Here is a 15,577-nt window from a genome sequence, read left to right on the forward strand (position 1 = left end):
AGTTCCCACTGTTCCTTCCACACTGATCAAACTTGATGGGACTTTTAGCTAATGATGAAATAACAGTGAGACTCATAACACACACACTTGCAACAAACCTGCAGAACTTATTTTTATTGCGCAAGGAAACTGAGCTTTGCTCAAGATAAGATCCTGCCTATGAGTGCAAACCTGTATTTATCCAGGACTATCCTTTTGAAGTATAAAGTCTGAAAGGCCATATGCCCATGCCTAGTGATTTAGAAATCATATTTTTTTTGTAAGAACAAAAGACATTAACACCTCTCTTGGATAGTTCTAATATTTTAACTTTCCAAAACTGATTGCCAGCAGCCTTTGAAATTGTATCAAAAGATGGGCTGAGACATATGGATTTCTCATTGAGGCAAGTGGAGCTGCTATTTAGATAATTGCACTTCGACCTGCAGTAGCTCTTAGTTTCCTTAGAAAAACACAGGGTCTCCAATATGACATCCACTCCTTAATGGTTGTGGACCAAAGAATGGATTCTTGGCTGCTGCATTAAAATAGGCTTTTGCTGAAGATAAGACCCTTTCTACCAGTGCAGTCCTAAACTGAATTACACCCTTTTAAATCCATTGAGTTATACCTTTCTAAGCCCATTGACTCTTCTAAGACCATAGTGGGTGAAATATACTGGGTTCAACACGTGTTAGTGATCAGCTCATAGTTTATTGTGATTTCAGCTCAGGACAACTCTAGCAGGACTGGGGCCCTGTTTATAAGCCCGTAAAACGGCACACCCATCACACACCCACTCCCAACAGGCTATTTACAGAGGCACTCCTGGGTGATAGGTCCATCCCAGGATCCTAGCAGTCCATTGTTCTGTGTCCCCAAGCTGGGGCTGATGAGATTAGGCTCAGTACACAACACCCCTCCTCCCAAGGTTCAGAACACCCTAGCACACATAGTCCCTTATGTAAGTCGGCCTGCGTTGCTCGCAGTTTGAGCAATGTGGTTCCGTCAGTGATGTTGGGGCTACTTGCTCTGGTTCAGATGCAACAGCCGCAGGACTTGGGGGCAGCGGCGGTATCGGTGCGACCTCGGGCCTGTCCATTGGTGCCTGTTCCGGCGTTGCACTCACTGGTCCATCTGGGGTTTTGCTGGCTGTGGGCTGTTCACTGGGCGCGGGTACCCCTCGCTCGGTCTCCAGCTCCGGCAGCTCTGTGTCATCTTCGTCTAGGGTCATTGAGGGCAGGCCTGGCTTGGCGGGGAGGAGATGGCGGCAGACTTGGTCAATGTGCCTCCTCAGTACCTGTCCGCCGTCGGTGGATTTTTCGCAAGAGATGGGGCCGGTGACTCGTATGACTTTGGCTGGAAGTTCCGAGCATAAACGGGGTCACCTGGAAAGAACCCCTGGGGCGCCGCTTGATACTTGGGGGCCGCATGATGCTCCGCCGTGCAATCGAGGTGCTTCCGGTCTAGGTGTGTGGTGAGGCGTCGCCCCATGAGGAGTTCCGCTGGCCTGCAGCTGATGGAGGTGCATGGGCTCACCCACTGGCCAAAGAGGGAGGTCGCGAGTCGGTGGTCCCAGTCTCCCTGAACGATCCGCCGCAGCGCTTCCTTGGTGGTCCTCACCATCTGCTCTGCCTGGCAGTTGGTGGCAGGGTGGAAGGGCACGGACCTTACGTGCCTGATGAGGTAACGGCCCATGAAGTCTTGAAACTCGCCTGAAGTGAAGTGAAGGTCATCCCATTGGTACAAAAGATTCTCCGGAGGGTGCAGATCGCTGCTTGGGATGAAGTGGAAGGGACCGGGACTACCTCTAGCCATTTCATGTAGGAGTCCACCAGGATGAAAAATATCTGTCCCTGAAAGGGGCCTGCAAAGTCTATGTGTAACCGGGACTACGGTCGTTGAGTGGACTCCCATTGCCTGGGTGGTGCCCGGAGCAATTCCGGATGGATCTCTAGGTAGGCCTGACAGCGCTTGACGCAGTCCTTTATCTCGCTGTCCATGCCAGGCCGTCATATGTAGCTGCGGGTCAGCGCCTTCATCCGTACAATGCCCGGATGCATTTTGTGAATTGCTGCTCAGACTTGTGGGCACAATGGAGGTAGCACTACGACTTGGCTTCGCCACAGCAGGCATCCCTTGTGCGCCAACAGTTTGTCCTGTCAGGAGGAGAACACCATGAATTCAGGGCCCATGTGGCCAGCAGGCCATCCCCTCCCCACCCAGTCCAGAACACAGGAGAGGACGCAGTCTCGTGCGGTGTGGCGGGAGACGTTCGGTACCTGGAGCAGGCAGTTGGGAAGGTCCTCCAGGAGCAGGATCTGGTGGGCAGGAGCTGGGTCCGGGTCGCAGGAGGGCAGTGGCAGGCGGCTGAGGGTGTTGGCGTGTCCCATCAACTTCCCAGGGCGGTGGTGAAGACTGTACTGGTAGCCTGCCAGGAAGATGGACCAGCGCAGCACCTGGGGAGACAGCATCTGTGGTGTTTGGCAGTCTGGAGCCAGCATGTCAAGGTGTTTATGATCCGTCACAATGGTAAAGGGCCACCCGTAGAGGTAATCGTGGGATTTTTTTATGCCTGCCACAATTGTCAGGGCCTCCTTGTTGATCTGTGCGTACTTATGTTCGGCCGAGGACAAGGTGTGGGAGTAATAGGCCACAGGAACTTCTCAGCCGTCAGGTAGCTGGTGACCAAGGATGGCTCCAATTCCATACGGGAACGCGTCACAGGCCAGGACGACTGAGAGAGCTTTGTCAAAGTGCGCGAGTACCGAATTCAAGGTGAGCAGCTTTTTGACAGCACAGAACGCGGTGGCTTGCTTCTGGCCCCAGACCCAGGGGGCTCGTCTGTCGAGCAGCCAGTGCAGTGGCTCCATGAGATTAGGCTCAGTACACAACAGTGGGCATAGAAGGTATAGCTCTGCTTAGGATGGCACTGTACAACATGAGCGTAATCATATTCTGTCAGCTGAACTTGTGAAAGATGTTTGGATGCACCAAACTGGTTTTTCACACATGCAAGTATTTCAAGTAACAGAAGTAAAAGAACCAAGGAATTCTCCTGAAGGTCAGTGGTAGGATTTCACAACAATGTGAAATCTTAATGAATGTTCAAAGCACATTTCAGTGCATTTCTTGACTATGCACAGATTAAATTTTTAGATAATTTGACAGTGATTAAATACAGGTACTTGTAACTAACATAACAGTGGGATATATTTACAGCACAGCAACTGCAAAATTTAATGTTATTTTTATATTACCATTTTATATATTATCACTCAGATTTTGTTGGCAAACTATGCTAACCATAGTATAGTGTTGTCGTCCCCATTCCCCCACCATCACTGCTAATCGTGATGCATGAAAAAGGAAAGCATATACCTGCAACCACTAGCTGCTCACTGTCTTCTCCATCTGAAGTTCCTTTCTACTGCCTCAGACTGCTGGGCCTCCAGTGTCTTAGGCAAAAGCTTTCGCAGTCCTGCTATCTGAGAAGCTAGTGATCAAAGCTAGAGTCTTCTCTTCTGCATATAAACCAAGCTCTCTCCTACTGAACTATGGCCTTTCTCCATCAAGAGACAATGATATCATTTTTGGAATTCTGAGGGGTACCACACCAACTTGTATTACCCACACGCAGATGTTAAAGTTTCCCCTTAATGACACCACTGCTTCCTTTTTCTAGTGCAGAAGAATCCACATCTACCTACTATATTCATTCAAATGCAAGACTAAGTTTTCCCCCTATGCACACTGTCAAAAAATGGGGGGAGGGTCATCTTGTATATAGATACAAATTACAGTTATGTCCAATAAGAAATTATTTTGGTACATAACATTCTTTAGAGGAGTCATTGTACATTCAAGGTCATCTTCCTTTCAAGTGAAGATGGTACCTGCATTTCATATCCTAGGAGCTTTAGGATGGCCCACTTTATCCTCACAGCAACACTACGAGATGGCTTAGGCTAAGAAAGAGTGACTGGCTGAAGGAGGAGGAGGAGGAGATTGGATTTATACCCCGCCCTTCACTCGAAGTCTCAGAGCGACTTACAAACTTCTCTCTTCCCCTCCCCACAACAGACACCCTGTGAGGTAGGTGGGGCTGAGAGAGCTCTTTTCAGAACTGTCCTTGAGAGAACAGCCCTGACAGAACTATGGCTTGCCCAAGGTCATCCAGCAGGTGCAAGTGGAGGAGTGGGGAATCAAACCTGGTTCTCCCAGATTAGAGTCCACACACTTGACCACTACACCAAACTGGCTTCATGGTAGAATAAGGATTTGAGTCCAAGTCTCTTTGGTCAAAGTTCCTCATGCTTACCCCTCTATCGCACTGCTTTTCTGCAACAGAAGGGATCTGAGCCCAGATGCTATGGTAAGTCTATGGGTATCAGCAATCTACCCCTGTGTGTATCTGTGTGTGTATGTGTGTATGAACACAGTATATGTTTACAACAGCAGGAAAAAAATGTATCTTTCAGATTATCTGAACTAACTAGCAAGGCTTTTAAAACCAAGGCATTATGCAAATGAAATCAATCAGTTACAGCATTAAAGAACGGCCGGGTCCTAACCTTCTCAATGGTGCCAAGCAGAAAACTGGCCATCATCTGTCCTTGGCACCTGCACGAAATCCTACCCATCAGCTGGTGCCTGTTATGAATAGAACCACAGCCAAACATTCACCACATCAGAAGGAATAACCAACAGATGAACCTGGTAGTACCAGTCCAAGATTCCGGGAAATGCTACCGAGTGCCAGTTCCATGGGCCTTGTGATGAGTGAAGTTTCTCTCTTCAGCATGTCAGTTGTTTCAGCCAACAGCTGAAGTCTGTCAGGAGGCAGGAAGAAAGCAAATGGACACTCGTTGCTGCTTAGCTCTGGGGGAGTGAGGCTGAATGCCACTCTGGAACAAATGGCAAAGGTCTTCCTAGAGGCAGCAGCAGGAGAGTTGAATTCAACTCCATAATGAAAACAACAGTACACAGAAAACCATGGAAAGACGGTATTAATACATCTCATTTTCTATAAGCATAACAAGTAAACTTGAAAGTGTTTTGTTTAGAGACCTACTATGAAGGCCACCATGGTAGCACCTGGTTTAAGACCTCACCACAGTTTTGGCCAGCTTCAGCAATAAGTGGTTAAGCAACAAAATGTAAAACCAGTCCAATCTCCCCTGAGGACAGAATGTATTTCAGTTCAGATAGACTGCCTCTTACACTGTCTAAACAAAGATTTTACTACAGCACTTTGAAATAGTCTCCAAAACCACTGAAACCAAATTTGTTTCCAGCATTATTCAGCAGCGTAAATGGGTTCAGCAAGGACCACCTTTATGCTTTGTGTGTGTTCAGTGCTTTAAGTCCTGAATAACTCTCTTGATTCTAATAAATAATGAAGAATAATTCACACAAATACCATAAGTGATATTTTCCTGAAATGGAAATAGGCCATAAAAAACAGTTCTCACCCAATTAGGGTTTTGCCAAGAAATATTGCCACCTGACTTGGGAAATCTAAATAATACCTCCCTTACTATGAAAACAGGATAATATATAACTGCCAATTTGTCATTCTTCTGTGGCACCCAGATGTGTTGCCCAAGGCAGCTATCTCATAATACGAGGGTTGGCTACTATCTTGTAGTTACTAATAGTTTCTGCATAATAGTAGATATTAGCTCAGCCACTTTGAACCATGAGGAAAGGTGGGGTGCAAGTGTTTTAATAAATAAAATGTATGGTGATCATGGCAACCAGATCACCAGGGCTTTTTGGGGTGTGGGATTATAATGGGAAATATGCAGCCTGAAACTTTCTCTTATAACTCAGCAATAAAAAGGTCTAGAGGATTTCTTTAAATGACAGCTGGGAACTAGTACATGGTAGCAAGGAAGTTATAATATTATGTTATAGCGAACATGTGCACAGCCCTGCTGGATCAGACCTGTGGTCCATCTAGTCTAGCATCCTGTTACACACAGTGGCCAGCCAGTTCAACAACAGGCCATACAAACCAAGGCCTTCCCCTGATGTTGCCTCCTAGCACTGGTATTCAGAGGTTTACTGCCTCTCAACATTGATGTCCCTTTAGTAACCTTGGCTAGTTGTTGATAGATCTCCCCTTTTAAAGCTGTCTTTGCCTGTGGCCTGTCTCATCACTGGAAAAGACAATGATGCTAGGAAAAATAAAAGGCAGCAGGAAAAGAGGAAGACCCAACAGGAGATGGATTAGCTCAATAAAAGAAGCCACAGCCCAGCATCTTGACGGCACTTAACACACACACGCCTGTGGCCATCACTACATCCTCTGGCAGCAAATTCCACATTTTAATCACATGCTGTGTAAAGAAGTATTCCCTTTTGTCCGTTCTGAATCTACCACCCATCAGCTTCATTGGATGCCCTCCAATTACAGTATTTTGGGAGAGGGAGAAAGAGTTCTCTTTGTCAACTCTCTCCGCCCCATGCATAATTTCATAAACCTCTATCATATCCCCCCCCCCTCAGTCGTTTCTTTTCAAAACTGAAAAGTCCCAGACTCTTCAGCCTTTCCTTAATCATCTTGGTGGCCCTCCTCTGTACTTTTCCCAGCTCTGTGACATCCTTTTTGAGATATGGTGACCAAAACTGCCCACAGCATTCCAAAAGAGGCCGCACCGTAGATCTATACAGGGGCATTATAATATTGGTTGTTTTAGTTTCAATTACCTTCCTAATAATCCCCAACATAGAGTTTGCCTGTTTCACCACTGCAGTACACTGTGTTGACACCTTCATTGAGCTATAACCTCAAGATCTTTTCCCCTCTCAGCAGGTTCAGATCCCATAGCCTAAACTTAAAGCTGGGATTTTTTGTTCCAATGTGTATTACATTGTGATCTAACTATTACTGGGTTTTTTAAAAATATCATGAAAAAGCCCTCTGATGGCATGGGCAAGATGGCCACTGCAAGGCTGTGGTAACAACAATGGTGTCAGTGTGGGCAGGACAAGCAAAACTGTGTACCTTCCCACCTACACAACATCCAATGGCGTTTTGACTGCAGTTGTTTCAAAAAGATCATATCAGTCCAGGTTTGGAAAAGAACACAGCAAAGAAAAGAAAAACAATCAAAACAGGACAAACAGGACAAACAGAGGACAACGTCGGGTGGATACTCCCATAAACAATACTGCCAGGGCAGAGCTGAACAGCCATGTGGAAACAACCCAGATTCTTTTCAACCTGTGACAGTCCCAGGAATCTAAGATCTCCCTAACTGGGGGGAAAGGCTGCAGCCTAACTATTCTGAATTTATACGTAAAGTTGAATGTCAGTTTAAATTAGTACCAGTAAAACGGGAGCATTGCTCAAAGTCTGACCAACACAGCAGTGATCTTATGACTAATAGATTGTGTAAAAGCATGCAGTTGTATCAATTCCACACCATCACCTAGGAAGTGTCTGTTAGTCTGTGAACAAGAAAAGCCACCCACAAAACACTTGTAAATAGAACAAAGTTCTGAGAAAATGTTTGTACATTTACTGGCCTAGAAGCTGATTTCCTAACTATGATAAATCTGTTAGGTAGAAACATAACAGAGACATGTATGAAGAGCTCACATCAAGGTGAGAGGAATGGCTGGAACAAAAAAGATCAAGAACTGTTCTTTTGCATTTCCTTGGGACAGAGCCAGCAAGTCCTAAGCACTAAGGAGCAGCTGAACACTCTAAATCCCATGCTAAGGCTCTCTGCTAATCACTGTGTCTGATTGTCTGGACAAAAGTATTCAATAACTGAATTCATTTCCCTTCTCTCCATCTAGCTGTCTAAAAACTCATATCATATCAAAGCACACGTGCGTTTGTGGCCTGCCATCCTAGATCTGGAAGGAAGAGAGACATAATCACCCACAAAGGGAAAGCAGAGATATACAAATATATCATGTTCGCATCTGAAAGCATTCTCGTTCCAGATCCAGAAGGGTCTCAGTGTGGCTGTAGCTTTACAAGTTTTACTCCACAGATCAAATTTCTCCTGCCAGGCTGCTTAAATCCCACTGACTTCAATGGGATTAAAAACAAGCTAACTTGCGGGCAGGATGGCAGCCTTGAGTTGTGGAGGGAGAAGAATTCTGTCTTAAACTGCAAGCATTTAGGGTCCTAAGAGCCTGTCTTCAAGACCACATATGATCATAGTATTTCATTATTTCAACTGCAGACAAAAAACATAGTCTGCAAAAAAGCACAATGTACTGTTAAAACAAATATAATATTTATCTTGTCCGAATAGATATGATACAAAGAGGGGGTGGGATAACATAATTGGGAGCAATGGGGAGGGACAGAGACCTGTACAGAGTTTACATGTCCTACTGTCCCTCCCTAATGAAAACACTTACCGATCCCTTCTTATTTTCTGAGTCTTTTGCAGTTTCAAACCTTTCTCCACAATCAGAAACCTCACATTTACTGGGTTGTTGTTTTTTTTTTAAGTGATTCCCAAATCAACAATTGTTCGTGGCTTCTGGACTGTCAGCTCCACCATGACAGCATGAGTCACACAGCCTAACCGAGCGCAGACTGCAAACCTCACCACTGTGTTCCTGATTCAGGGTCTAGTAGGATGTTTCACACACTTTTACACATGTTAAATGATGCACATGATGCTGCTCAATGGACTGACAATGATGAAATGGTTATCTCTTCCATATAATGGGGCGGGGGTGGGGGGAGCTGAGATGCACGCAGATTCAGGAAGGACTTTGGCAACAGAACTCTTTAAGCCAAGAATGCCTATCCAGGGGGACAGAGCTATTTTTGCTGCACTACCATTGACAAAATAGACATCTTTGGGGAGAAGATCTTGATTCAGTGTTTATCTAAGTGTGTCCTTCTTCTTCCCCTCTACATCTGCCTTGGAATGAAACCGATGTCATTAGTCCTTTAAACGAGGGGAAAGAATTGTATCACCTGCCCTCGGACTTTCTCAATTTAATTTACGAAGAGGACAGCGCCTATGTGTAACCAAGAACAACTTACCCAGCTGGTAACTTCTGCGTGGTAGGCAGTTGCCTGCCTCTGAAGGACCCTTCTCTCTCTACATTGCCTGTCCTTTTCAGAAGAGGGCCTGCTGGAGGCTGGGGGGCAGCCGCAGGGCCAGGGGGATGATACTCTTGCTCTGGAATCACCTCTTCACATCGTAAGCCTCTGAAACCTGAACGGCAAATGCAGAGCTGAGGACGACTGCAGGATCCTTTGTTCTGGCAGGGAGGGTCACATACAGCTGAGGAGGCAAAAGAAAGCATTAAAAGAGAACAATGATCCCTACTGTGATAAACTATATAGCCCAGAAACAGCAGCCTGAGGGATGAAGTAAGACATGGTGCAAACAGATATAGCAATAGCACAGGAGGATTTTCTCCTGCATCTTCTTCCCAAGATTGCAATTACATGACAGATGTATATACCAGCTATTTTAACTGCAGTCCATCAGTCTTTCCCCTTTCCACCATGTTTCTGGAGCACTATCCACCTTCTTACAAATTTTGCAAACTGTCACATGTCTATTTAGTTATTAAATGTTAATATATCACCTTTTTAAAAAATCACAATCTCTTTAAAAGGAGTTATACTGGGAATAGGAGGAGCAGCTGGTTATGTGGCACACACAGCAGCCAGCCAGTCAGGACTCTGGACAATTGGCTTCCTTTGCAAGCTCTCAGAACTCAGTTTTTCTTGAACTCAGTTCTGGTGAGGAAACGGTTTGTTTAAACAAAGAATAGTAAATATCAAAGTATCCTCACTGCTCAAATACCATTACATCTATACATGCCTCAAGCTTAGACAACTGAAGACAGTTCCTTTAGTTTGATTTCCATTGGAGAGCCCCGTTCATTCGTTTGATTGCTTATTGCCAAGAAAGGTAAATTTTGAACTCTGGGATAAGACCATTTCAGCTAACATATTTCAGAGAAAGCACATTTGGCCTGGACCAGACTCACATAGATAGTCTAGAGATATGTATGGAACTCACAATATAGATAGAGATCCTAAGATTTTGCCACTACAGGATCTCTGCACAACTTAATCTGAATTTTACTAGATCCCAAAACAGATATAGGTTTAGCATCCCTGCCAAGCATAGCTACAAGTCTAAGCTGTGCTAAGTTCACTGCCCAAGAAAGGCATGAATGCATAGGAGGAGAGATGCCAACTTTGAGATAAAAACCACTGTTCCCTCTATGCTGAGTTATTGTGAGCTAGCTCACAGTTTTTTAGCCTCCAGCTCACATATTTTTTGTCTTAGCTCAGGAAGGATGGCTCCAGAACAAACTATTTATGCAGTAGCCAAATCACTCGCTCACAATTTTAATGCCAATAGCTCACAAAGTAGAATATTTGCTCACAGGACTCCACAGATTAGAGGGAACATTGCTGTCTCTTGAAAGACAAAAGCTCATACCTTGAATAAACCTTTGTTGGTCTTAAAGATGCCACTAGACTCTAAATTTGTTCGCTTGAAAGAAATGTTTGATCATCTAGAAGGCAGACTGAACATATGATCAAATGTTTTGTTACTTTCCATACACTTAGGAAAGGGGACAGGTTCCAAGCTGTCCCATCTGATCATGTACATTTCTATGTTCCCTCCACCAGCTAATTCAGAAGTCATCACAGTCAAATTCTTCAGCAATTATTGGAAGCTACAGTTCATTAACTTTGCACCCAAATCACCCTGGATTCTATGTATGCTCCTAATTACAGCACATCAACTTCAGCTGTAAACTCCAAGAGGAAACAAAGCACCATTAATTATTACTCACTAGGGTCTCACTCTTTCCTAAATTAATCAGGAGACAAATTAGTTTCCTAATCCAGCAATGTAACAGCTAGGAAGGAAGTTCATTTAGATGGGTTGCTCTCTACTTGAATGCAGCTTCATAGCAGTCTTCGATTGCTAATTGCGCCAAATGAATTTCCACCTTATTGGCTTGCTCTGGTAGCTTTGAAGGAGGTGCATCATGTAGAAAGGGGCCAGTAACACTGAGCAACAACTTAGGAGGAAGGAGCCCTGCACCTATACCAGAAGTCATTGCAAGATGGACTAATGTTGCCAACATTGGCTTGGAAAATTTCTGGAAATTTGAGGAGGCAAGGGAGCACAGTGGCAAGGTAATGCCATGGAGTCTGCCCTCCAAACCTCCGGGTGAACTGATCTCTGAAGTCCACAGAGGCCCTGTCATGCCTGCCCTTGACTCAGCCCCAGAGCCAGCTCCTGACAGCCTAAGAGGGGAGGATTCAGTGCCTTTAAGAGATGAAGAAGCATCAGGATCTGCACCTACTGTAAGTACTGAGGAGGATACACAGCAATCTGAGTCAACTACAGGATGGTTTGCACCTGGGATTGAGCAGGCCATAAGCAGCTCACCACCTGCATCTCCCCCACCTGTAAGTAGGCTTAGGGATCAGAGACGTCAGGAGCTGGCTAGCCGACGAAAAGAAGCACGTTCAAGAGGGTGGAGATCCTTGAGCCCTGAGTTTTAACAGCAGCCAGGACCTCGCACAAAGGTGCTAATGAGTTAATGGGCCAGAGCACTATTTAGTAGGGCCTCTGGCCATGAGCAATTTGTGCTGGCAACCTCGTTCGTAGAACCAGAAGCTCCACACCTTGATTCCTGTTTGACTCTGTGGCTTTTGGACTTGGCTTGTGTTTGGACTGCTCTGGCTCCTGACTTCCAGCTTTGAACCTGACCACGCCCTTGGCTTTGCTCCCTGTACTCTGACCTCTGGTAACGTTTGACTACGGCTTTGTCTGGTGTTTTGGGACTTGTTTAATGCTCTGCTGACTGCTCTCCCGGCTAACCTTTGGACTTGTATTGTGACTCCCCCTGTCTGCCTGCCTCCCTGGCTCTACCGTGACAGGCCCCAGCTGAGACTGGTAACTCTAAAGATGGCAGAGGCAGAAAGCCAGCAATGTGGCATGCTTAGCATGGGGCTCTGTAACTATGCTGAGCATGCAAGCCACATGCCTGTCCAGTGTTTACCATATTCCCCACTTTGTTTCTACTACCTTGCAAAACCTACCAATAAGGGCACTGGGGATCCTTCCCCCGAGGTCACTGTCCAGCAGTGACTTCTTCCATGAATGTCATACTACCTTGCAAGCTGCTGCTGTCTTTCTTAATAACCTATTACTTGTCTATTTCAGTGGTCCCCATCTTTTTGAGCCTGTGGGCACCTTTGGAATTCTGACACAGGGTGGTGGACACAACCACAACATGGCACTGCCTCCTCCTGCTCCCCAACAATCAGTCACTGCCCAGCCACGTGTCCCACGCTTCTTTTCCCTCCGCTGCCGCCTCCTGCAGGCTGGCAAGCAAGGAGGAAGAGGGCAGCCACGGTGAAGGAAAAGCCCAGCAGACAGTTGCCACTCAGCTGCACGTCCCACACTTCCCCTCCACTGCCTCCTCCTCCTGTGGGCTGGCAAGCAGAGCAAGGAGGAGGGGGGAGCCAGGGCAAGAAGGTAAGCACAAGCTGGCAGGGCAGGGGCAGACCTGGGGGTGGGGCACCAGGGGGGTATGCTGCAGTGCCACTGTTTCCCAGTTTGGGGTCCTTGTGGTTGGGAGGGGCTGGTTGCTCCGCAGGGGCTGGAGAGCAGGCGATGGGTCCCCCACTACCCCCGATGTGATGATGTCCCTTCTGGGTGACGACAGCCTGTCAGGGATGTCCCCACCCACTCTGGGAATGTCCCCCCAATCCCACCACCAGTAAGATAAAGGGACCTAGCCACCCCAGGCACCACATTGGGGACCCCAGGTCTATCCTAAAAGGGGCATTCCAAATGACTGTCACAGAACAAGAAAACATAGATTGATAAGATAAATAAGCATCATAACAATTACTCTTAGAGCTCTAATTAAGATGGCAGTCAAGCAATCAAAAAAACAAAAACAAAAAAACCTCCAGGTAGCAATACGGCAAGTGAACCAAATCTAGGAGACACCACAATTTAAAAAAATTAAAAAATTGCTCCATTACTAGAGAAGTAAAATTTGCAGAAATGTTTTTTGGGGGGGAATGAAAATTTTGGGGAAAATTGAAATATATGCAATACTTACTGTCCTATCAAACCTAAACTAATTATACTGCATTACAAAAAATGCATCATTTATAACTTAGCATACAAAACTGTAATACTTATGGAATTTAAAGTTGTAAATGCCTTCATTTTCTACAAGCAAAAATGCAAATATACCCAATACTTGAGAGAAAACTGCAAACTGTTACCCCCTACGATGCCTTAATAAACATACCTTAATCTTTTGCTATCTGAAAAGTAGAAAAAATAGTCATTAAACAGAAAACACACGATGGGGGTAAATAGCATATATTATTTGATCAGAAAGGGGGTCCTACAAAAGGTCAATAAAATAACATCTGCACAGCAAGATGTAGGTACAGTTAAATGATTTCTTCTTCCTTCTGCAGCTACTTGTTACAGAGAGCTCAGTTCTTAGTGCAACTTTCAGAATTTTCCTGTGAGATTTTGGTGCAGTTTCTGCCCCACCTCCTTCTGATCTTTTTTTTTTTTACTTCCAGCAATGTAAACCAATAAGCTACTCCTTACCCAATCTGTGGGTATATGTGTGGCAGAGGCTTGAGGGAGAAGTGACAAGGTCAACCATAAGGGAAGAATCAGGTCAGAAGGGCAACAGAACCAATGAAAGCCCTACATGATTCCCTCATGAAGATTGATATCCTTCTTGGTACAGAAATGCATCTTGTATTTAAGAGCAATATATGTCTACAGCATGCCGACATTGTCTTTAAAAGCATTTCCCTCATTCTAAAAGAGAAAAAATTGTCATAGAAGTTTTTTTTTCAGTACTCCCCAACTTTCCACACACACAACACACAACAAACCTTTATTGGCATACCAACAGCAGCAGCCTTAGGTACAGGGGCGGTAGGCACGCAAAACAGTTAATTCACTACCCCTTCTGCCGAAAAAGAGCTTCTGCTCCTATACGCTCTGTAAAGGAAGTTTGCCACCTATTCAGTGGTATCAGCCCTGTTTGAGGTTAGAAGGTTCATTATCTTACTTTCCTCAGATTTGCCCTCCAGGGTTTGCAATATAGGGCCGAGGTGATAAGTGTGCAAATCCTGGTAAAATCTACAAGTCAGAAGTACATGGTCCGTTCCTTCAATCTCCCTGAGCCCACAGGGATATAACCTATCTGGGAATGGTATTTTTTTTTAATCTCCCATTTAACACAGCTGAGGGGAGCGCATTAAAACGGCCCAGTGTGAATACCCTTCTAATATAGGGATCAATCAGACAGGAAAAATACTCTGGCAGTGGCCCATTAAGAGAAATCCCCCAATGAATGGGAGAGCAATGCCCAGTAGCAAGGCTTCTAAGTTCTTGCAGTTCTTGCATTTCTATATCGATCAATCTCTGTTTAATCATGCCAAAAGCGTACTTCTCCGAAAGAAGGATCAAATCATCCATGCTGAGCCCCATCAGTGTAATTTTCCCTTCAACACATGTCAACCAATCTGATAGGTGAGATTCACATAGCATAAAATTTGGGGGGGAGGCATTTTCCCCTGATTTTTCCTGGGTTTTTCCTGGACCCTCACATCCTCTATCCATTACCAAAAGCTTGTTCATCTGAGCACAAGGAGAACATCTTTTGAGAAGGGAGTTCAGCAAACACAGCCCTGGTAGACAGCGGCTGGGAACACCCAGAAAAGAGCCTGTAATGATGATCTCTACTGATAGGCAGTTTGAATGTGAGAAAACATTCTTCAGATACCCCACTTTAACATCATTTAAAGCTTTAAAGGTCATAACCAACACTTTGCATTGTGCTCAGAAATAGAGTGGAATCCAGTACGGATATCTGAGCACAGAAGAAATATGCTCTGCATGATAAGCTCCTGTTAACATTTATTTATTTACTAGAAAATGCATAAGCTACCTCTCCAGAGACCAGACATCATATTCTGGACCAGCTGATGTTTGCAGTCCCACATATTAAAGTAATGTGGCCTGGACATTTAAAAAGTGTGGATAACCATGGCATGTCCTTCATTCACCAGGAGTAGCTGAAGTTAGCATATCAACTGAAGTTGGTAAAAGGTTCGCCAAACTGTGGCTGCTACTAGTGTATTCATAAACAACATGGAATGTAACAAGAAACTCAACCTGCAAACCTGATCTTTAGTCAGAGGGAAAGGAAAAAAGTGCATAGCAGAACATACAAGTAGAATTATAGTATAATCCTAAATGGAATTACTCTCTTCCAAGCCCATTGAAATCAACAGGCTTAGAAGGGTGTAACTCTGTTTAGGATTGTACCATTAGAACACAAAATGTGGACTTCCTGTCTATGGATTGGCGATGGCGGTCACTCTCCCCAGAGCTTGGGGAGGCGATTAGCACACCATCGGCATGGAGGGGTGCCACCTCAAGTGGCACTCCCACGGAGCCTTTGTGAAAGGCTCCAGGCCAGAGAGCTTTGAGGGATAGCCTCTTTGACGGCTTGCTGCCGGAGAATTGAGGCTTCTCTCCGCTCTGACGGTCCTACCGGTGAGTGGCCTTAG

At 45.2% G+C, this 15,577-nt stretch overlaps 1 protein-coding gene across 1 annotated transcript in view; it reads right to left on the minus strand.

The window, feature by feature from the left end:
• Positions 1-15,577, minus strand: part of LOC107112044 (latent-transforming growth factor beta-binding protein 2-like) — a 62,262-nt gene that overhangs the window by 23,256 nt on the left and 23,429 nt on the right. Inside the window, exon 3 of the mRNA XM_015413109.1 lies at positions 9,008-9,251. Coding sequence (XP_015268595.1) covers positions 9,008-9,251 — 244 coding nt within the window. The remainder of the gene's footprint in view (positions 1-9,007; positions 9,252-15,577) is intronic.

This window comes from Gekko japonicus, unplaced genomic scaffold (assembly GCF_001447785.1).
Source record: "Gekko japonicus isolate JY-2015 unplaced genomic scaffold, Gekko_japonicus_V1.1 scaffold3916, whole genome shotgun sequence".
Lineage (NCBI taxonomy): Eukaryota > Metazoa > Chordata > Lepidosauria > Squamata > Gekkonidae > Gekko > Gekko japonicus.